The following is a 17,482-nucleotide window of genomic DNA, read 5'->3' on the forward strand; positions in this document are numbered from 1 at the left end:
TACCATATCAACCACAAAACTGGTATTTTGGGGTCAGAACACATTTACCTCAATCTCTTACACTCATATATTTATACTTAGTCATATTCAAATTTTGACTCATCAAAAATTCAATTATATTTGTTACAGAGGAGTTACTAAGACTGGAAATGAAGGAATATAGTGTGAAAAGATTTTCCACACTAAGAGACTGTGGGTTTTGTGGCTTGAGCATTGCTCTTGGAGTCAGAAGATTTGAATCTTGGCTCCGCACATAGTGTGTGACTTTGGACAAGTTACTATTATGTTTTAATCACCTTTGAGGGTGATTTTCCTAATTTATAAAGTGGAAATATTATCACCAACCTGGTTGTGAGGATTTTATTAAATAGTATTCATGCAGCTAATCTATCATAGGACCTTAGTGTTCAAAAGAACAATAGGGATTAAAACAGCCAACTGTTCCCTAAAGAAATGTGTTGTCTAGAAACCCCATTTCCTGTGCATTTGGTTTAGTTGAGGTTTTGACCCTTTTGTTGAGCCAGATAGGGTGGAAAAATAAACCCCTCAGTAGTTGATATTACTGCATGTTTTTTAGAATGTATTCCTTATGGGAGGGGCTCTATTCAAAATCATTGTCATGATTCATTAACTCTTTTTTCTGAATTATGGCCGTACACAACTGTGGCCTGTACACAGTTGTGTCAGGAGACACAGTCATTTATGTACACAGGTATTTTCCCAGCAGATCGCACCCTGTTTACCCAGATGCTCTGGTCTTGGGCCTTGGTCTGCAGGGAACTGAGAAGAGCCTTGTTGTGAGGGACATTTGCCCTTGGTTTGGCTGGGGAAGCCACCTATGCTGGCAGCTGTTTATTTCATAGATCAAAGAACATCCTGTGTTTACATACTATATTATATTGCTGAGCCTCTCCCAGCTCCATCTTGCTGAAGAGCCCTAGATGCTCCCTTAGAACATTGAATTGAATAATTATTTGTTTTAAAGAAAAAAGAAAAGAAAACACCAGTAACAGCAAAATATACAAAATAAAACTGCCACAAGATACAGGCACATCTGTTGTGAGAAAAAAATTGAAGGGGAGCCATGGGGTGGGGTTAAGAGTGTAAGCATTGCTATCAGAGAGCTCTGAGTTTGAAATCCAGTTTTGCTAGTGTGATATCAAGCAAGTTATTTTATTTCTATCAGTCTTTGTTTCCTCATCTGTAAAATGCAGATAACAGTATCTATTTCATGAGATTAAGATTAAAAAATAAAGATGCCTGATAAATGATAGGAGCTGAAGATTAAAGTAGCTGTTGTCTGAAATTATTGTTGTTATTGATGTTGGTTTGTTTTTGCTGTACTACAGAACTGTTTTGGTCATTGTTGTATGCCCTTTGATCAGTGCCTGACACCTATTGTGCACTTGATAAGTATGGATCGTTGTTTTTAAGTTGTATAATACTTTTCCTTTTTCACAACTTGAATTTATTTAATTCCTTGGGTTTTTAAGCTAAGTTATAATTTACATAAAGTATACACATCTCAACTGTATAGCTCGATGAATATTTACCTGTCTATGCATCATGTAACAACCACCCAGACGAGGGTATAGAATATTTCTGTGAAGGTTTCCTCCTGCTTCTTTTCTATCAATATCTGCGCTCCTACCCCTTCCCTCCCCCAAGGAAACCACTATTATGATTTTATTATCGTTGATTAGAAAAAAAAAATATTTGGAAGCTAAGCAACCACCTCTAAATAATCCATAAACTAAAGAAGAAATCATAAAGGAAATTAGAAAACACTTTTAGCTGAACAATAATGAAAACAATATATCAACATTTACATGATGTAGCTAAAGCAGTGTTTAGGAGAGAATTATAGCTTTAAATACTTATGATGGAAGATAGGAAGATAGGAAAGATCAGTGGTACAATCTTCTACCTTAAGAAGTTAAAAAAATACAATGGCAGTTAAACCCAAAGAAAAGAAAAGGATTGGAAAGAAAGAGAGAGAGGAAAGAAGGAAGGAAGGAAGGGAGGAAGGAAGGAAGGGAGGGATGGAGGGAGGGAGGGGGGAAGGAAATGAAAAATAAAACAGAATAATAGAGTTCCAATTTAATTCCATGGTGATCAGAAATACAACCTGTATGATTGCAGTTCTTTAAAATGTGTTGAAATTTGCTTCGTGGCCTAGGATAATGGACTATTTGATGGATGTCCCGTGTCCTTCTAAAAAGAATGGACGCTGAGTTCTTCAAAGTCAAGTCTATATCCTTGCTGATTTTTTGGCTGTTTGTTCTATCAGTTATTAGGAGAGAAGTGTTAAAATCATTAACTTTGATTGTGGATTTAACTATTTTTCTTTTAGTTCTATAAATTTTTATTAATGTATTTTGAATCAATGTTACTTCATACATACACATTTAGGATTGTTATATCTTCCTAATAAACTATTTATTTATTTTTATATATTTCTTTATTGGATTATAATTGCTTTACAATGTTGTGTTAGTTTCTGCTGTACAACAAAATGAATCAGCTATATGTATACCTATATTCCCTTCCTCATGAGCCTCCCTCCCACCCTCCCCATCCCACCCCACTAAGTCTTCACAAAGCACAGAGCTGATCTCTCTGTGCTATACCGCAGCTTCCCACTAGCTATCTATGGACTTTTTTATTTTTATTTTTTTTTGCGGTACGCGGGCCTCTCACTGTTGTGGCCTCTCCCGTTGCGGAGCACAGGCTCTGGATGCGCAGGCTCAGCGGCCATGGCTCACGGGCCCAGCCGCTCCGCGGCATATGGGATCCTTCCTCCCAGACCGGGGCACGAACCCGTGTCCCCTGCATCGGCGGGCGGACTCTCAACCACTGAGCCACCAGGGAAGCCCTGACTTTTTTATTTTTATGAATCATTTATCTCTGCCAACACTCCCTCTCTTTGACCCTACTTTTTCTAATATTAATATAGCCACACTGGCTTTCTTATGATTACTGACTGCATGGGATATCTTTTACCATCCTCTTTCTTTTAATGTATCTGTCTTTATGTTTAAAGTGTAATCACTATCTCTTGTAATCAGTATTTTCACCCTGACACTATTTGCCTTTTTAATGGAGTCATATAGAACATTTCCAGTTAATGTGATTACTGAGATTGGTTGTGTTTAAATTTACCATCTTGCTATTTGTACCATCTGTGACTTGTTCCTTTATTCCTCCTTTCCTGCCATATTAGTCTGCTCTGGCTGCCATAACAAAATACCATAGACTGCTGGCTTAACCAACAGAAATTTCTTTTCTCATGGTTCTGGAGGTTAGAAGTCAAAGATCAAGGTTTCAGCTGATTCCGTTTCTGGTAAGGCTCTCTTTCTGACTGCTGACAGCTGTATTCTTACAGTGTTCTCACATGGCAGAGGGAGCTCTGGTGTCTCTTCCTCTTCTTGTAAGGGCACCAGCCCTGTTGAATTAGGACTCCACACTTATGACCTTATTTAACCTTTATCACTTCCTTGCAGGCCCTATCTCCAGTTACAGTCACATTGATAGAGCTTCAACATATGAATTTGAGGGGGACACAATTCAGTCTATAGCACCTGCCCACCCTTGAATCATTCAAATATTTTCAGTATTCCATTTTAACTCTTCTATTAGAAGAGCAATGGTTTCTCTAGTGTTACAGTACATATCATTTTACATATATATTATATTTAATAATACTGTATTATTTTTGCTTTGAATAGTCAATAGTCTTTTAGTGAAATAAAAGCATAGTTGATAATATTTATCCACATACTTAATGTATACAGTGCCCTGTATTCCTTCTTGGAGATTGAGGTTACCATGTGGGATTATTTCCTTTTAGGAACATTCATTTGCCTATTACCAGAGTAATAGGTAAGCCCACCTTCATTTTTTAAAATAGATTGTCAGTGAGTATAGAATTCTAAATGAATAGTTTTTTAGGTCAGTACTCTGAACAGGGACTTCCCTGGTTGCGCAGTGGTTAAGAATCCACCTGCCAATGCAGGGGACATGGGTTCAAGCCCTGGTCCAGGAAGATCCCACATGCCATGGAGCAATTAAGCCTGTGTGCCACGACTACTGAGCCTCTGCTCTAGAGCCTGCGAGCCACAACTACTGAGCCTGCATGCTGCAGCTACTGAAGCCCGCATGCCTAGAGCCTATGCTCCACAACAAGAGAAGCCACCATGATGAGAAGCCCGCACACCGCAACGAAGAGTAGCCCCTGCTCTCTGCAACTAGAGAAAGCCCGCGTGCAGCAACGAAGACCCAACACAGCCATAAATGAATGAATGAATGAATGAATGAATGAATGAATAAATGAATAAATAAAACAAAAAAAATACTCTGAACATATATCATTGGATTGTGGCTTCCATAGTTTGAAAATCAGTGATTATTTTTAATGTTACTCTGAAGGTAATGTATCTTTTTTCACCAGTTGCTTTTAAGAATTTTCTTCTTATCTTTAATTTTCAGCTACTTGGCTCTGATATGTCTAGGTGAGCTTTTCTTTACATTTATCCTGCTTGGTATTGGAAGAGTTGCTTGAATCTGTGAGATGATGTCGTTGATCAGATATGGAAATTTCTTCATTATTTTTTCAAGTATTGTTTCTATAACGTACACTCTCTCCTCTCCTTCTGGGACTTCTGTTCATGTCCCACATCTCCTTTACATTCTTTTCTTTCCATTTTCCCCCTGTGTTTCAGTTTGAATATTTTTAATTGATCTGTCTTATTTCACTTATCCTGTCTTCTGCTGTGTTCAATCTGCTATTAAGCAAATTGAATGAGTTCTTAATTTCAGACATTGATGTTTTGTAATTCTAGAAGGTTCATTTGATTCTTTATTATGGATTATAGTTCTCTGTTGAAATAATGCATCTTTAAAAAACTTTTAATTGAAGTATAGTTGATTTACAATGTTGTGTTAGTTTCTGGTGTACAGCAAAGCAATTCGGTTATACATATATATGCACTGGCAGTTAAAATACTGGTGACTCACCTTAATCTTTTTGAGGCCTGGTTTTAGTTTTGCTTTGGGCAAGTTTATTCCTGTTTTGTCCTTACTCCTGGAGTGTAGCCTTAATCCTGTGGAAACTCCTATGGTGTTTCATTTATCCTAGAGTATGGCCTTTATAGAGTTTCACCTGAATGCCCAGGGTGTTCATCAAAGTCTGCCTCTTCTGGCTGGGCCCAAATACCAGTTGTCTCTCCCCAGAACTATGCAAGCTTCATAATTTCTCATCAGTTCTGACATGTGCAGTTGCTATTCTCTGCCAGACTCCTGGAGTCTCACCTAAAATCATAGAGCCCAGGAGTTGGCTAAGCATTAAAGTGGAATTTCCATGAAAACTTCTGGGGTTTCCTCTCTGAGGCTTCCCCTCTTGACAGCTATGCCCCTCAAATTCCGGCCACAGTTGTATCTTTAATCCCTGATCCCTGCCTCTTCCAACCAGTAGGACCACCCTTCCTTGCACTGTGGCCTGGAGTGGAAAATGTTTCCAGTGAGAGAGCCTGGGTCAATGTGGAACTGTGATAATGGGTTGGCCCAATAATGCTTACTTCAGATCAGCTATTTATGTTATCTTGCAGAATTTGCTTAGATCTTCTGCCTTATTTGCATACATATACTTTTTAGGGTAAAGCTCACCTTTTACCCAAATTAGAGAGTTACTGAAGGTTTACTACAGGCCAGCTACTTTTTGTGACCTTGATATTTTTTAATCTTCATGACAAGCACATAAGGAATCATCATAATAGTAGTACTTATACAGTGTTGTCAAGTGTCAGGCATTATTCTGAGCATCTTATACATCTATACATACTCATTTAATCCTCACATCAACTCTACACTACTCACATCAACTCGACAGGTACTATTATTGTTCCTACTTTACAAATGAGGAGTCTGAGAAACTATAGAGGTTAAGTAACTTTCCTTACCCACAAGTACACAATATATAAGTTCATATTTATATAAAAATTCATGTTTCAAACCTAGGCAGGCTGGCTTCAGAATTAGTGCTCTTAACCACTTCCTTATTGGTAGTATTGGTCTCATCTTACAGATTAGGGAGCAGCGTTCAAGAGGTTAGGTGATGACCCCAAGTCTCAGTGCTAGTAAGAGGCAGCAGTAGGATATGAACCAGATTCCAAAGCCCTTGCTCTTTCTTCCCATAGTTTCTCCCAAAGAGGGAGAAGAAAAATGTTTTCCCTTTTAGGGCTTGAGTTTTAAAAAAATTTGTGAGAATTTTGTGGGGACTTCAGAGAGGACCAAACAGCTATTTTTTTGTTTTTCATGAAGTTGATATCTTCTTGTGCCTATGGTTTTCTGGCCATTTGTGACCAGGCACTGGAAGGGAGTTGTTTTCCCCATTGACGTGTGTTGTTTCTGAACCCCTCTGGGACTGACTCCTAGGGAAGGATGTTGATAGTTCCTTGAATGTCAGTCTTGGAAGTGGAAAGATGGCAGAGCTCAACCTCGAGGTCCTCTGCCTACACTGCGACATGTGGTGCCCGACTGACGTGAGTCCTTGTGGTCGTTGGGTGTTTCATACGTTTGCCAGCGAGAAACAGAGCCCTTGAGAGGGTTTGAGACATGAAATATTTCTGTTTTGTGAAGGCTGCCAGGCTCAGATGAGGAGAGGAAGCTGGTTCCTTTATCAGGGAAGTCAGACCCGGTTATCCCCTACTGCCGTGCAGGGTGTTTACACAGCGAGCCTGGAGTGACACGGAGACAGTGGAATTGTTCTGCTGAAGGAGCCCCACAGAACCCATGTGTTTCACTGTGTCTGATACTGACCACACCCTTTTTTGCAGTGTGGAGGCTGCCAGCATCGGATTCGTCATTGTTATCGACAGACGAAGGGACAAGTGGAGCTCCGTAAAAGCATCCTTGACACGAATAGCTGTAAATATTTATTTTTGTGCTCTTATTATAAAGGTCATTTAAATTGTCTATTCAACTATTTCACATCAAAGTCATGGGGAAGTGGAAGTCATTTTATGCCAAATTTTGGGAAGGTCTTTGTAGCAGAGGCTGTTGTGTCATGTCCATATCCGCTCTGCCGCCTGAAGGTCACTTACAGATGATTCCTGAGCATGTCAAAGGCTTCCTGAGTCTGTTTACCTTATTGACCTCTCTGGTCACTGGAGAGGAGTGGGTAGGGAGTGCTGGGAAGTTAACGCTCCAGCAGTGACCTGCAGCTACTGAGTTACGGGCGTTGGTGGATAAATACCCCAGCTTCTGCACCCCTCAGTGGGACAGTTCTGAGGTACGTTCCGTACAGAATTTTGGAAGGTCCTGGCCTTTTCTGCCCGCAGCAGTCCCCCCTCACTGATAACACGGGCTCTCTAGCCATCACTGTCTCACCAGCGCCCCCATACTCCCTAACTCTTTTTCCCGGGATCACCTCCTCAGTAAACTCTTTAGACCCAAATTCTTATCTTAGGGTTTGCTTTGGGGATCACCTAATTTAAGGCAGTCTTCATTTTAGTTTTCAAATTATTTTTTCACAAATTAGAAAGACACTGGCAAAGCCAAAAAAAGTGATACGATAGGTGCTTGCTTTTGGCATTAAATTGCAGAACCTTGGATAGGCTTCCTTTTCCATCTTATTAGTCTGATTTTTACCCCTATTTGTTGCCTTCTGGCAAGTACATGCATCCTTTAGCTGTAGGGACCTCAGACCAGGGAACTCAGCCACATGAGCAGGCAAAGACACCTCAGGGCCGGCCACACCAACATTTCCACCAAAGCATGCCTCCCTGGGGCAGTTGGGACTGGCTGAAGATGATGGGATATGGTAGGATGGTAATGTAGAGGTTGGAATGGAAGAGGGATGTTTGAAGCCTCAGTTATGCCTACTTACAGAAGCAGTCACACATAGGGACATGGACACATACAGAGTCTCTCTCAGATCACTTTGGAGCCTCATCCAGATACACAAATAGTGTCTCAGCTCATTTGTCCTGTCCAGACATAAAAAAATGCAAGGATCTTCTGTTTAGGAACTTGAATTTCAAAGATGAGGGAATGGAAGACTCCCTTCTCTTTGTGCATGGATTGTTTTGTCCCTTTGGTTTAGTTTTTAAATTTTTTAATTTATTTAATTACTTTATTTATTTTTGGCTGTGCTGGGTCTTCCTAGCTGCGTGCGGGCTTTCTCTAGTTGCAGTGAGCGGGGGCTACTCTTCATTGTGGTGCGCAGGCTTCTCATTGTGGTGGCTTCTCCTGTCGCGGAGCACGGGCCCTAGGCGCATGGGCTTCAGTAGTTGTGGCACACGGGCTCAGTAGTTGTGGTCCATGGGCTTAGTTGCTCTGTGGCATGTGGGATCTTCCTGGAGCAGGGCTCAAACCCATGTCCCCTGCAATGGCAGGCAGATTCTTAACCACTGCACCACGAGGGAATTCCCTACCATATTTATTTGAGGGATAACTACAACGACGGTTGATGCCCCGAGGATTTAGACAGTGCCCATGACCATTCCAGAGTTCTGGCCTCCAGAGGGTTGTGGTTTCCCAGGATTCATGGACAATACTTGACTCATCTAATACTTGAGACTAATGTGTCCAAGAATTACATTGATCACCTTTATGTGTGAAAAATCCTATAATGCGGGGATCTGAAAACCTGACTACCAGTCAGAATCTCTTCAGGTGCTTGTTAAAAATACAGATATCTGGACTTTATCCCAGTTCTAATGAATCAGAATATTTCAGGGTAAAGACCAGATTATTATGATTTTTAAAATAAGTTTATTTATTTATTTATTTTTGGCTGCATTGGGTCTTTGTTGCTACGCATGGGCTTTTTCTAGTTGTGGCGAGCGGGAGCTACTCTTTGTTGTGGTGCGCGGGCTTCTCATTGTGGTGTCTTCTCTTGTTGCAGAGCACGGGCTCTAGGCATGCAGGCTTCAGTAGTTGTGGCTCGTGGACTCTAGAGCGCAGGCTCAGTAGTTGTAGCTCATGGGCTTAGTTGCTCCGCAACATGTGGGATCTTCCTGGACCAGGGCTCAAACCCGTGTCCCCTGCATTGGCAGGTGGATTCTTAACCACTGTGCCACCAGGGAAGTCCCAAGACCAGACTATATTTTAACAAGCACTTCAGCAGGTTGTTCTTGAGAACCACTGGAAGAATGGAAAGCCATGAGCGATGGGAGACTTGGATTCCCAATTTTGACACTAAGTTATTACATGAATTTGTTATCTCATTTCTCAGAATCTTACCTCAAGATGAGAACAGTGCTTCCTGAAAGCAACTTAGCAATAAGATGCATTAAGAACCCTTAAAATACTAAATCTTTGACTCAGCAATTTTTCTAGGAAGCTATGCTCTAAAATGTGGATAAAGATTTCATTTTAGTGTTATTTATAATAGTAAAAATATGGAGGAGCCTAAATCACTAGTAATAAGGGATTGGTTAAATAGTACACCCATAAAAATATTTCCAAAGAATTTTTAATAACAGGAATAAAAGCTCATGGTATAATATTAAATTAAAAGGCAGGTTGCAAAATATTTCTACAGGTTGAGTTTAACTACGCTAGATATTTAAGCAGAGAAAATAGCCTAGAAATAATTAAATTGAAATATTAAGAATGGTTATGAAATCATGGGTGGTTTTCTTATTCTAATGTATACTTTTATTAATTTCTCAATTTTTCTATAAAGTGTATAAATTGTTTTTTTAATCAGAAAATCTTTTTGTTTGTTTGGTTTGGTTTTGCTTTTAAGGAGGGGTTTAGATTATGTGACCAGTAAGAGCTCTTTCAGCTGTGAAATCCTGTGAAATATATTCTAATTCTTGGTATCCATGGTGTCCACTTTAACTTTGTCATCTGTAATCTTGGGCAAGAGGAGACCAATGGATGTGACATTTGCCCTGACACTTTTTATGATCCTTCCAGGTAGCATTTCCAGGAAACTTGCAGCTCATATTCATTCTTCGTCCATCCTGCTTTATCCAGAGGACATTCACTGACATTGGCATTAAGTACTATCGAGATGAATTTAAAATGAAAGTGCCGGTAAGCATGACCTTTCTTCTTGTCTGCATTTGTTTAGGGCATGCGCAGAAGATGGCATGTGAGCTTGTTTCCAAGGAAGGTAGGATTCCTCAGGCAGAGAGGGAGAGGAGGGCATTCTGGGCAGAGGGAACGGCATGTGTAAGGACATGGAAGCAGGAAGTACACTCTTTATGTGAGGTCCATGGGGAAGCCCCATTCTTGTTGGAAGTACATATAGGATCATATTTTAGAAGAAAAGGTAAGAAACATGGAATATGTCTTAAGTGTAAGGATAAAGGTTCTGGATTTAATTCAGTAGGCAATGGGGATCCAGTGAAGGTTTTTGAGTTGGGGAGTGACTTGGGTAAAGGAGTACTGGAATTATATAAATCCAGTGATGTTATATAAAAGGTGATGTCCAAGACTGTAGAAAGAGATTGAAAAAGGAAGAGAAACTAATAGTATGAGTAAAGAAAAATCAGGATCTAAAATATGGGGGTGACAAATATAGGCAACTGTGAGTAAAAATTAAAACCAACGTTGTGATACATATAAAAGGAAAACAAATTAAAATGACAAGATTAAAAATTTTACCTCTGGAGGAGCTTCAAGATGGTGGAAGAGTAAGATATGGAGATCACCTTCCTCCCCACAAATACATCAGAAATACATCTACATGTGGAACAACTCCTACAGAACACCTACTGAATGCTGGCAGAAGACGTTGGACCTCCCAAAAGGCAAGAAACTCCCCACATACCTGGGTAGGGCAAAAGAAAAAAGAAAAAACAGAGGCAAAAGAATAGGGACGGGACCTGCACCAGTGGGAGGGATCTGTGAAGGAGGAAAGGTTTCCACACACTAGGAAGCCCCTTTGCAGGCGGAGACTGTGGGTGGCAGAGGGGGGAAGCTTCCGAGCCACAGAGGAGAGTGCAGCAACAGGGGTGCGGAGGGCAAAGCAGAGAGATTCCCGCACAGAGGATCGGTGCCGACCAGCACTCACCAGCCCAAGAGGCTTGTCTGCTCACCTGCCGGGACAGGCGGGGGCTGGGAGCTGAGGCTCGGGCTTCAGTCGGATCGCAGGGAGAGGACTGGCAGCATGAACACAGCTTGAAGGGGGCAAGTGCGCCACAGCTAGCCGGGAGGGAGTCCAGGAAAATCTGGAGCTGCTGAAGAGGCAAGAGACTTTTTCTTCCCTCTTTGTTTCCTGGTGTACGAGGAGAGGGGATTAAGAGCACGCTTAAAGGAGCTCCAGAGACAGGCACAAGCTGCAGCTGTCAGCGCAGACCCCAGAGACGGGCATGAGACATTTAGGCTGCTGCTGTGGCCACCAAGAAGGCTGTGTGCAAGCACAGGTCACTATTCACACCTCCCCTCCCAGGAGCCTGTGCAGCCCGCCACTGCCAGGGTCCCATGATCCAGGGACAACTTCCCCGGGAGAATACATGGTGTGCCTCAGGCTGTTGCAATGTCACACTGGCCTCTGCTGCTGCAGGCTCGCCCCGAACTCCGTGCTTTCCCTCCACCCGGCCTGAGTGAGCCAGAGCCCCCGAGTCAGCGGCTCCTTTAACCCCGTCCTGTCTGAGCGAAGAACAGACGCCCTCAGGTGACCTACATGCAGAGTTGGGGCCAAATCCAAAGCTGAACCCCAGGAGCTGTGCCAACAAAGAAGAGAACGGGAAATCTCTACCAGCAGCCTCAGGAGCAGCGGATTAAATATCCACATTCAACTTGATGTACCCTGCATCTGTGGAATACATGAATAGACAACGATTCATCCCAAAATTGAGGAAGTGGACTTTGGGAACAACAATATATATATATTTTTTTCCCTTTTTCTTTTTTTGTGAGTGTGTATGTGTATGGTTCTGTGTGTGATTTTGTCTGTATAGCTTTGCTTTAACCATTTGTCCTAGCGTTATGTCTGTCCGTTTTTCTTTTTTTTTTAGTATAGTTTTTAGCGCTTGTTATCATTGGGGGGGGTTTTGTTTGGTTTGGTTGCTCTCTTCTTTCTTTCTTTTTTTTTATTACTTAAAAAAATTTTTTTAATAATTATTTTTTATTTTAATAACTTTATTTTATTTTATTTTCTCTTCTTCTTTCTTTCTTTCTTTTTTTTTTTCCTCCCTTTTATTCTGAGCCGTGTGGACGACAAGCTCTTGGTGCTCCAGCCAGGTGTCAGGGCCGTGCAGCTGAGGTGGGAGAGCCAAGTTCTCAGGACATTGGTCCACAAGAGACCTCCCAGCTCCACATAATATCAAATGGTGAAAATCTCCCAGAGATCTCCATCTCAACACCAAGATCCAGTTCCACTCAACGACCAGCAAGCTCCAGTGCAGAACACCCTATGCCAAACAACTAGCAAGACAGGAACACAACCCTACCCATTAGCAGAGAGGCTGCCTAAAATCATAATAAGGCCACAGACACCCCAAAACACACCACCAGACGTGCACCTGCCCACCAGAAAGACAAGATCCAGCCTCATCCACCAGAACACAGGCACTAGTCCCCTCCACCAGGAAGCCTACACAACTCATGGAACCAACCTTAGCCACTGGGGGCAGAAAGCAAAAACAATGGGAACTACGAACATGCAGCCTGTGAAAAGGAGACCCCAAACACAGTAAGTTAAGTAACATGAGAAGACAGAGAAACACACAGCAGATGAAGGAGCAAGATAAAAACCCACCAGGCCTAACAAATGAAGAGGAAATAGGCAGTCTACCTGAAAAAGAATTCAGAATAATGATAGTAAAGATGATCCAAAATCTTGGAAATAGAATGGAGAAAATACAAGAAATGTTTAACAAGGACCTAGAAGAACTAAAGAGCAAACAAACAGTGATGAACAACACAATAAATGAAATTAAAAATTCTCTAGAAGGGGCTTCCCTCGTGGTGCAGTGGTTGAGAGTCTGCCTGCCGATGCAGGGAAGCGGGTTCGTGCCCCGGTCTGGAAAGATCTCACATGCCGCCGAGCGGCTGGGCCTGTGAGCCATGGCCGCTGAGCCTGCACGTCCGGAGCCTGCGCTCTGCAGCGGGAGAGCCCACAACAGTGAGAGGCCCGCGTACGGCAAAAAAAAAAAAAAAAAAAATTCTCTAGAAGGGATCACTAGCAGAATAACTGAGGCAGAAAAGCGGATAAGTGACCTGGAAGATAAAATAGTGGAAATTATTAAACTACTGCAGAGCAGAATAAAGAAAAAAAAAATGAAGAAAAGTGAGGACAGTCTCAAAGACCTCTGGGACAACATTAAATGCACCAACATTCGAATTATAGGGGTCCCAGAAGACGAAGAGAAAACGAAAGGGACTGAGAAAATACTTGAAGAGATTACAGTTGAAAACTTCCCTAATATGGGAAAGGAAATAGTTAATCAACTCCAGGAAGCACACAGAGTCCCGTATAGGATAAATCCAAGGAGAAACACGCCAAGACACATATCAATCAAACTATCAAAAATTAAATACAAAGAAAAAATATTAAAAGCAGCAAGGGAAAAACAACAAATTACATACAAGGGAATCCCCATAAGGTTAACAGCTGATCTTTCAGCAGCAATTCTGCAAGCCAGAAGCAAGTGGCAGGACATATTTAAAGTGATGAAGGGGAAGAACCTACAACCAAGATTAGTCTACCCAGCAAGGATCTCATTCAGATTTAACAGAGAAATTAAAATCTTTACAGACAAGCAAAAGCTAAGACAATTCAGCACCACCAAACCAGCTTTACAACAAATGCTAAAGGAACTTCTTTAGGCAGGAAACACAAGAGAAGGAAAAGAACTACAAAGACAAACCCAAAACAATTAAGAAAATGGTAATAGGACATACATATCGATAATTACCTTAAATGTAAATAGATTAAATGCTCCCACCAAAAGACATAGACTGGCTGAATGGATACAAAAACAAGACCCATATATATGCTGCCTACAAGAGACCCACTTCAGACCTAGGGACACATACAGACTGAAAGTGAGGGGACAGAAAAAGATGTTCTTTTTCCGGCAAATGGAAATCAGAAGAAAGCTGGCATAGCAATTCTAATATCAGACAAAATAGACTTTAAAACAAAGACTATTACAAGGGACAAAGAAGGACACTACATAATGATTAAGGGATCAATCCAAGAAGAAGATATAACAATTGTAAATATTTATGCACCCAACATAGGAGCACCTCAATACATAAGTCAAGTACTAACAGCCATAAAAGGGGAAATCGACAGTAACACAATCGTAGTAGGGGCCTTTAACACCCAACTTTCACCAATGGACAGATCATCCAAAATGAAAATAAATAAGGAAACACAAGCTTTAAATGATACATTAAACAAGATGGACTTAATTGATATTTATAGGACATTCCACCCAAAAACAACAGAATACACTTTCTTCTCAAGTGCGCATGGAACATTCTCCAGGATAGATCATATCTTGGGTCACAAATCAAGCCTTGGTAAATTTAAGAAAATTGAAATCATATCAAGTATCTTTTCCGACCACAATGCTATGAGTCTAGATATCAATTACAGGAAAAAACCTGTAAAAAATACAAACACATGGAGGCTAAACAATACACTACTTAATAACCAAGAGATCACTGAAGAAATCAAAGAGGAAATCAAAAAATACCTAGAGACAAATGACAATGAAAACACGACGATCCAAAAACTATGGGATGCAGCAAAAGCAGTTCTAAGAAGGAAGTTTATAGCAATACAATCCTACCTTAAGAAACAAGAAACATCTCAAATAAACAACCTCACCTTACACCTAAAGCAATTAGAGAAAGAAAAACAAAAAAACCCAAAGTTAGCAGAAGGAAAGAAATCATAAAGATCAGATCAGAAATAAATGAAAAAGAAATGAAGAAAACTATAGCAAAGATCAATAAAACTAAAAGCTGGTTCTTTGAGAAGATAAACAAAATTGATAAACCATTAGCCAGACTCATCAAGAAAAAAAGGGAGAAGACTCAAATCAATAGAATTAGAAATGAAAAAGAAGAAGTAACAACTGACCCTGCAGAAATACAAAGAATCATGAGAGATTACTACAAGCAACTCTATGCCAATAAAATGGACAACCTGGAAGAAATGAACAAATTCTTAGAAATTCTTCCAAGACTGAACCAGGAAGAAGTAGAAAATATGAACAGACCAATCACAAGCACTGAAATTGAAAATGTGATTAAAAATCTTCCAACAAACAAAAGCGCAGGACCAGGTGGCTTCACAGGTGAATTCTATCAAACATTTAGACAAAAGCTAACACCTATCCTTGTCAAGCTCTTCCAAAATATAGCAGAGGGAGGAACACTCCCAAACTCATTCTATGAGGCCACCATCACCCTGATACCAAAACCAGAGAAAAATGTCACAAAGAAAGAAAACTACAGGCCAATATCACTGATGAACATAGATGCAAAAATCCTTAACAACATACTGGCAAACAGAATCCAACAGCACATTAAAAGGATCATACACCATGATCAAGTGGGGGTTATCCCAGGAATGCAAGGATTCTTCAATATACACAAATCAATCAATGTGATACACCATATTAACAAACTGAAGGAGAAAAACCATATGATCATCTCAATAGATGCAGAGAAAGCTTTTTGCCAAAATGCAACACCCATTTATGATAAAAACCCTCCAGAAACTAGTCATAGAGGGAACTTACCTCAGCATAATAAAGGCCATATATGACAAACCCACAGCCAACATCGTCCTCAATGGTGAAAAACTGAAAGCATTTCCACTAAGATCAGGAACAAGACAAGGGTGCCCACTCTCACCACTCTTATTCAACATAGTTTTGGAAGTTTTAGCCACAGCAATCAGAGAAGAAAAAGAAATAAAAGATATCCAAATCAGAAAAGAAGAAGTAAAGCTGTCACTGTTTGTAGATGACATGATACTCTACATAGAGAATCCTAAAGATGCTACCAGAAAACTACTAGAGCTAATCAATGAATTTGGTAAAGTAGCAGGATACAAAATTAATGCACAGAAATCTCTTGCATTCCTATACACTAATGATGGAAAATCTGAAAGTGAAATTAAGAAAACACTCCCATTTACCATTGCAACAAAAAGAATAAAATATCTAGGAATAAACCTACCTAAGGAGACAAAAGACCTGTATGCAGAAAATTATAAGACACTGGTGAAAGACATTAAAGATGATACAATAGATGGAGAGATATACCATGTTCTTGGATTGGAAGAATCAACATTGTGAAAATGACTCTACTACCCCAAGCAATCTACAGATTCAGTGCAATCCCTGTCAAACTACCACTGGCATTTTCCACAGAACTAGAACAGAAAAATCTTAAAATTAGTATGGAGACACAAAAGATCCCAAATAGCCAAAGCAATCTTGAGAACGAAAAACGGAGCTGGAGGAATCAGGCTCCCTGACTTCAGACTGTACTACAAAGCTACAGTAATCAAGACAGTATGGTACTGGCACAAAAACAGAAAGATAGATCAATGGAACAGGATAGAAAGCCCAGAGATAAACCCACGCACATATGGTCACCTTATCTTTGATAAAGGAGGCAAGAATACACAGTGGAGAAAGGACAGCCTCTTCAATAAGTGGTGCTGGGAAAACTGGACACCTACATGTAATAGAATGAAATTAGAACACTCTCTAACACCATAATCAAAAATAAACTCAAAAGGAATTAAAGACCTAAATGTAAGGCCAGACACTATTAAACTCTTAGAGGAAAACATAGGCAGAACACTCTATGACATAAATCACAGCAAGATCTTTTTTGACCCACCTCTTAGAGAAATGGAAATAAAAACAAAAATAAACAAATGGGACCTCATGAAACTTCAAAGCTTTTGCACAGCAAAGGAAACCATAAACAGGACGAAAAGACAACCCTCAGAATGGGAGAAAATATTTGCAGATGAAGCAACTGACAAAGGATTAATCTCCAAAATTTACAAGCAGCTCATGCAGCTCAATAGCAGAAAAACAAGCAACCCAATCCAAAAGTGGGCAGAAGACCTAAACAGACATTTCTCCAAAGAAGATATACAGACTGCCAAGAAACACATGAAAGAATGCTCAACATCATTAATCATTAGAGAAATGCAAATCAAAACTACAATGAGATATCATCTCACACCGGTCAGAATGGCCATCATCAAAAAAATATACAAAGAATAAATGCTGGAGAGGGTGTGGAGAAAAGGGAACCCTCTTGCTCTGTTGGTGGGAATGTAAATTGATGCAGCCACTATGGAGAATAGTATGGAGATTCCTTAAAATCTAAAAATAGAACTACCATACAACCCAGGAATCCCACTACTGGGCATACCCTGAGAAAACCGTAGTTCAAAAAGAGTCATGTACCACAATGTTCATTGCAGCTTTATTTACAATAGCCAGGACATGGAAGCAATCTAAGTGTCCATCGACAGATG

General features: G+C 40.4%; 1 protein-coding gene across 1 annotated transcript in view; it reads left to right on the plus strand.

The window, feature by feature from the left end:
* Positions 1–17,482, plus strand: part of MCF2L2 (MCF.2 cell line derived transforming sequence-like 2) — a 219,525-nt gene that overhangs the window by 53,542 nt on the left and 148,501 nt on the right. The window contains exons 4-5 of the mRNA XM_060298371.2: positions 6,834–6,924; positions 9,925–10,044. Of these exons, the coding sequence (XP_060154354.1) occupies positions 6,834–6,924; positions 9,925–10,044 (211 nt within the window). The remainder of the gene's footprint in view (positions 1–6,833; positions 6,925–9,924; positions 10,045–17,482) is intronic.

The sequence above is a fragment of the Globicephala melas genome, chromosome 4 (assembly GCF_963455315.2).
Source record: "Globicephala melas chromosome 4, mGloMel1.2, whole genome shotgun sequence".
NCBI classification, from domain to species: Eukaryota; Metazoa; Chordata; class Mammalia; order Artiodactyla; family Delphinidae; genus Globicephala; species Globicephala melas.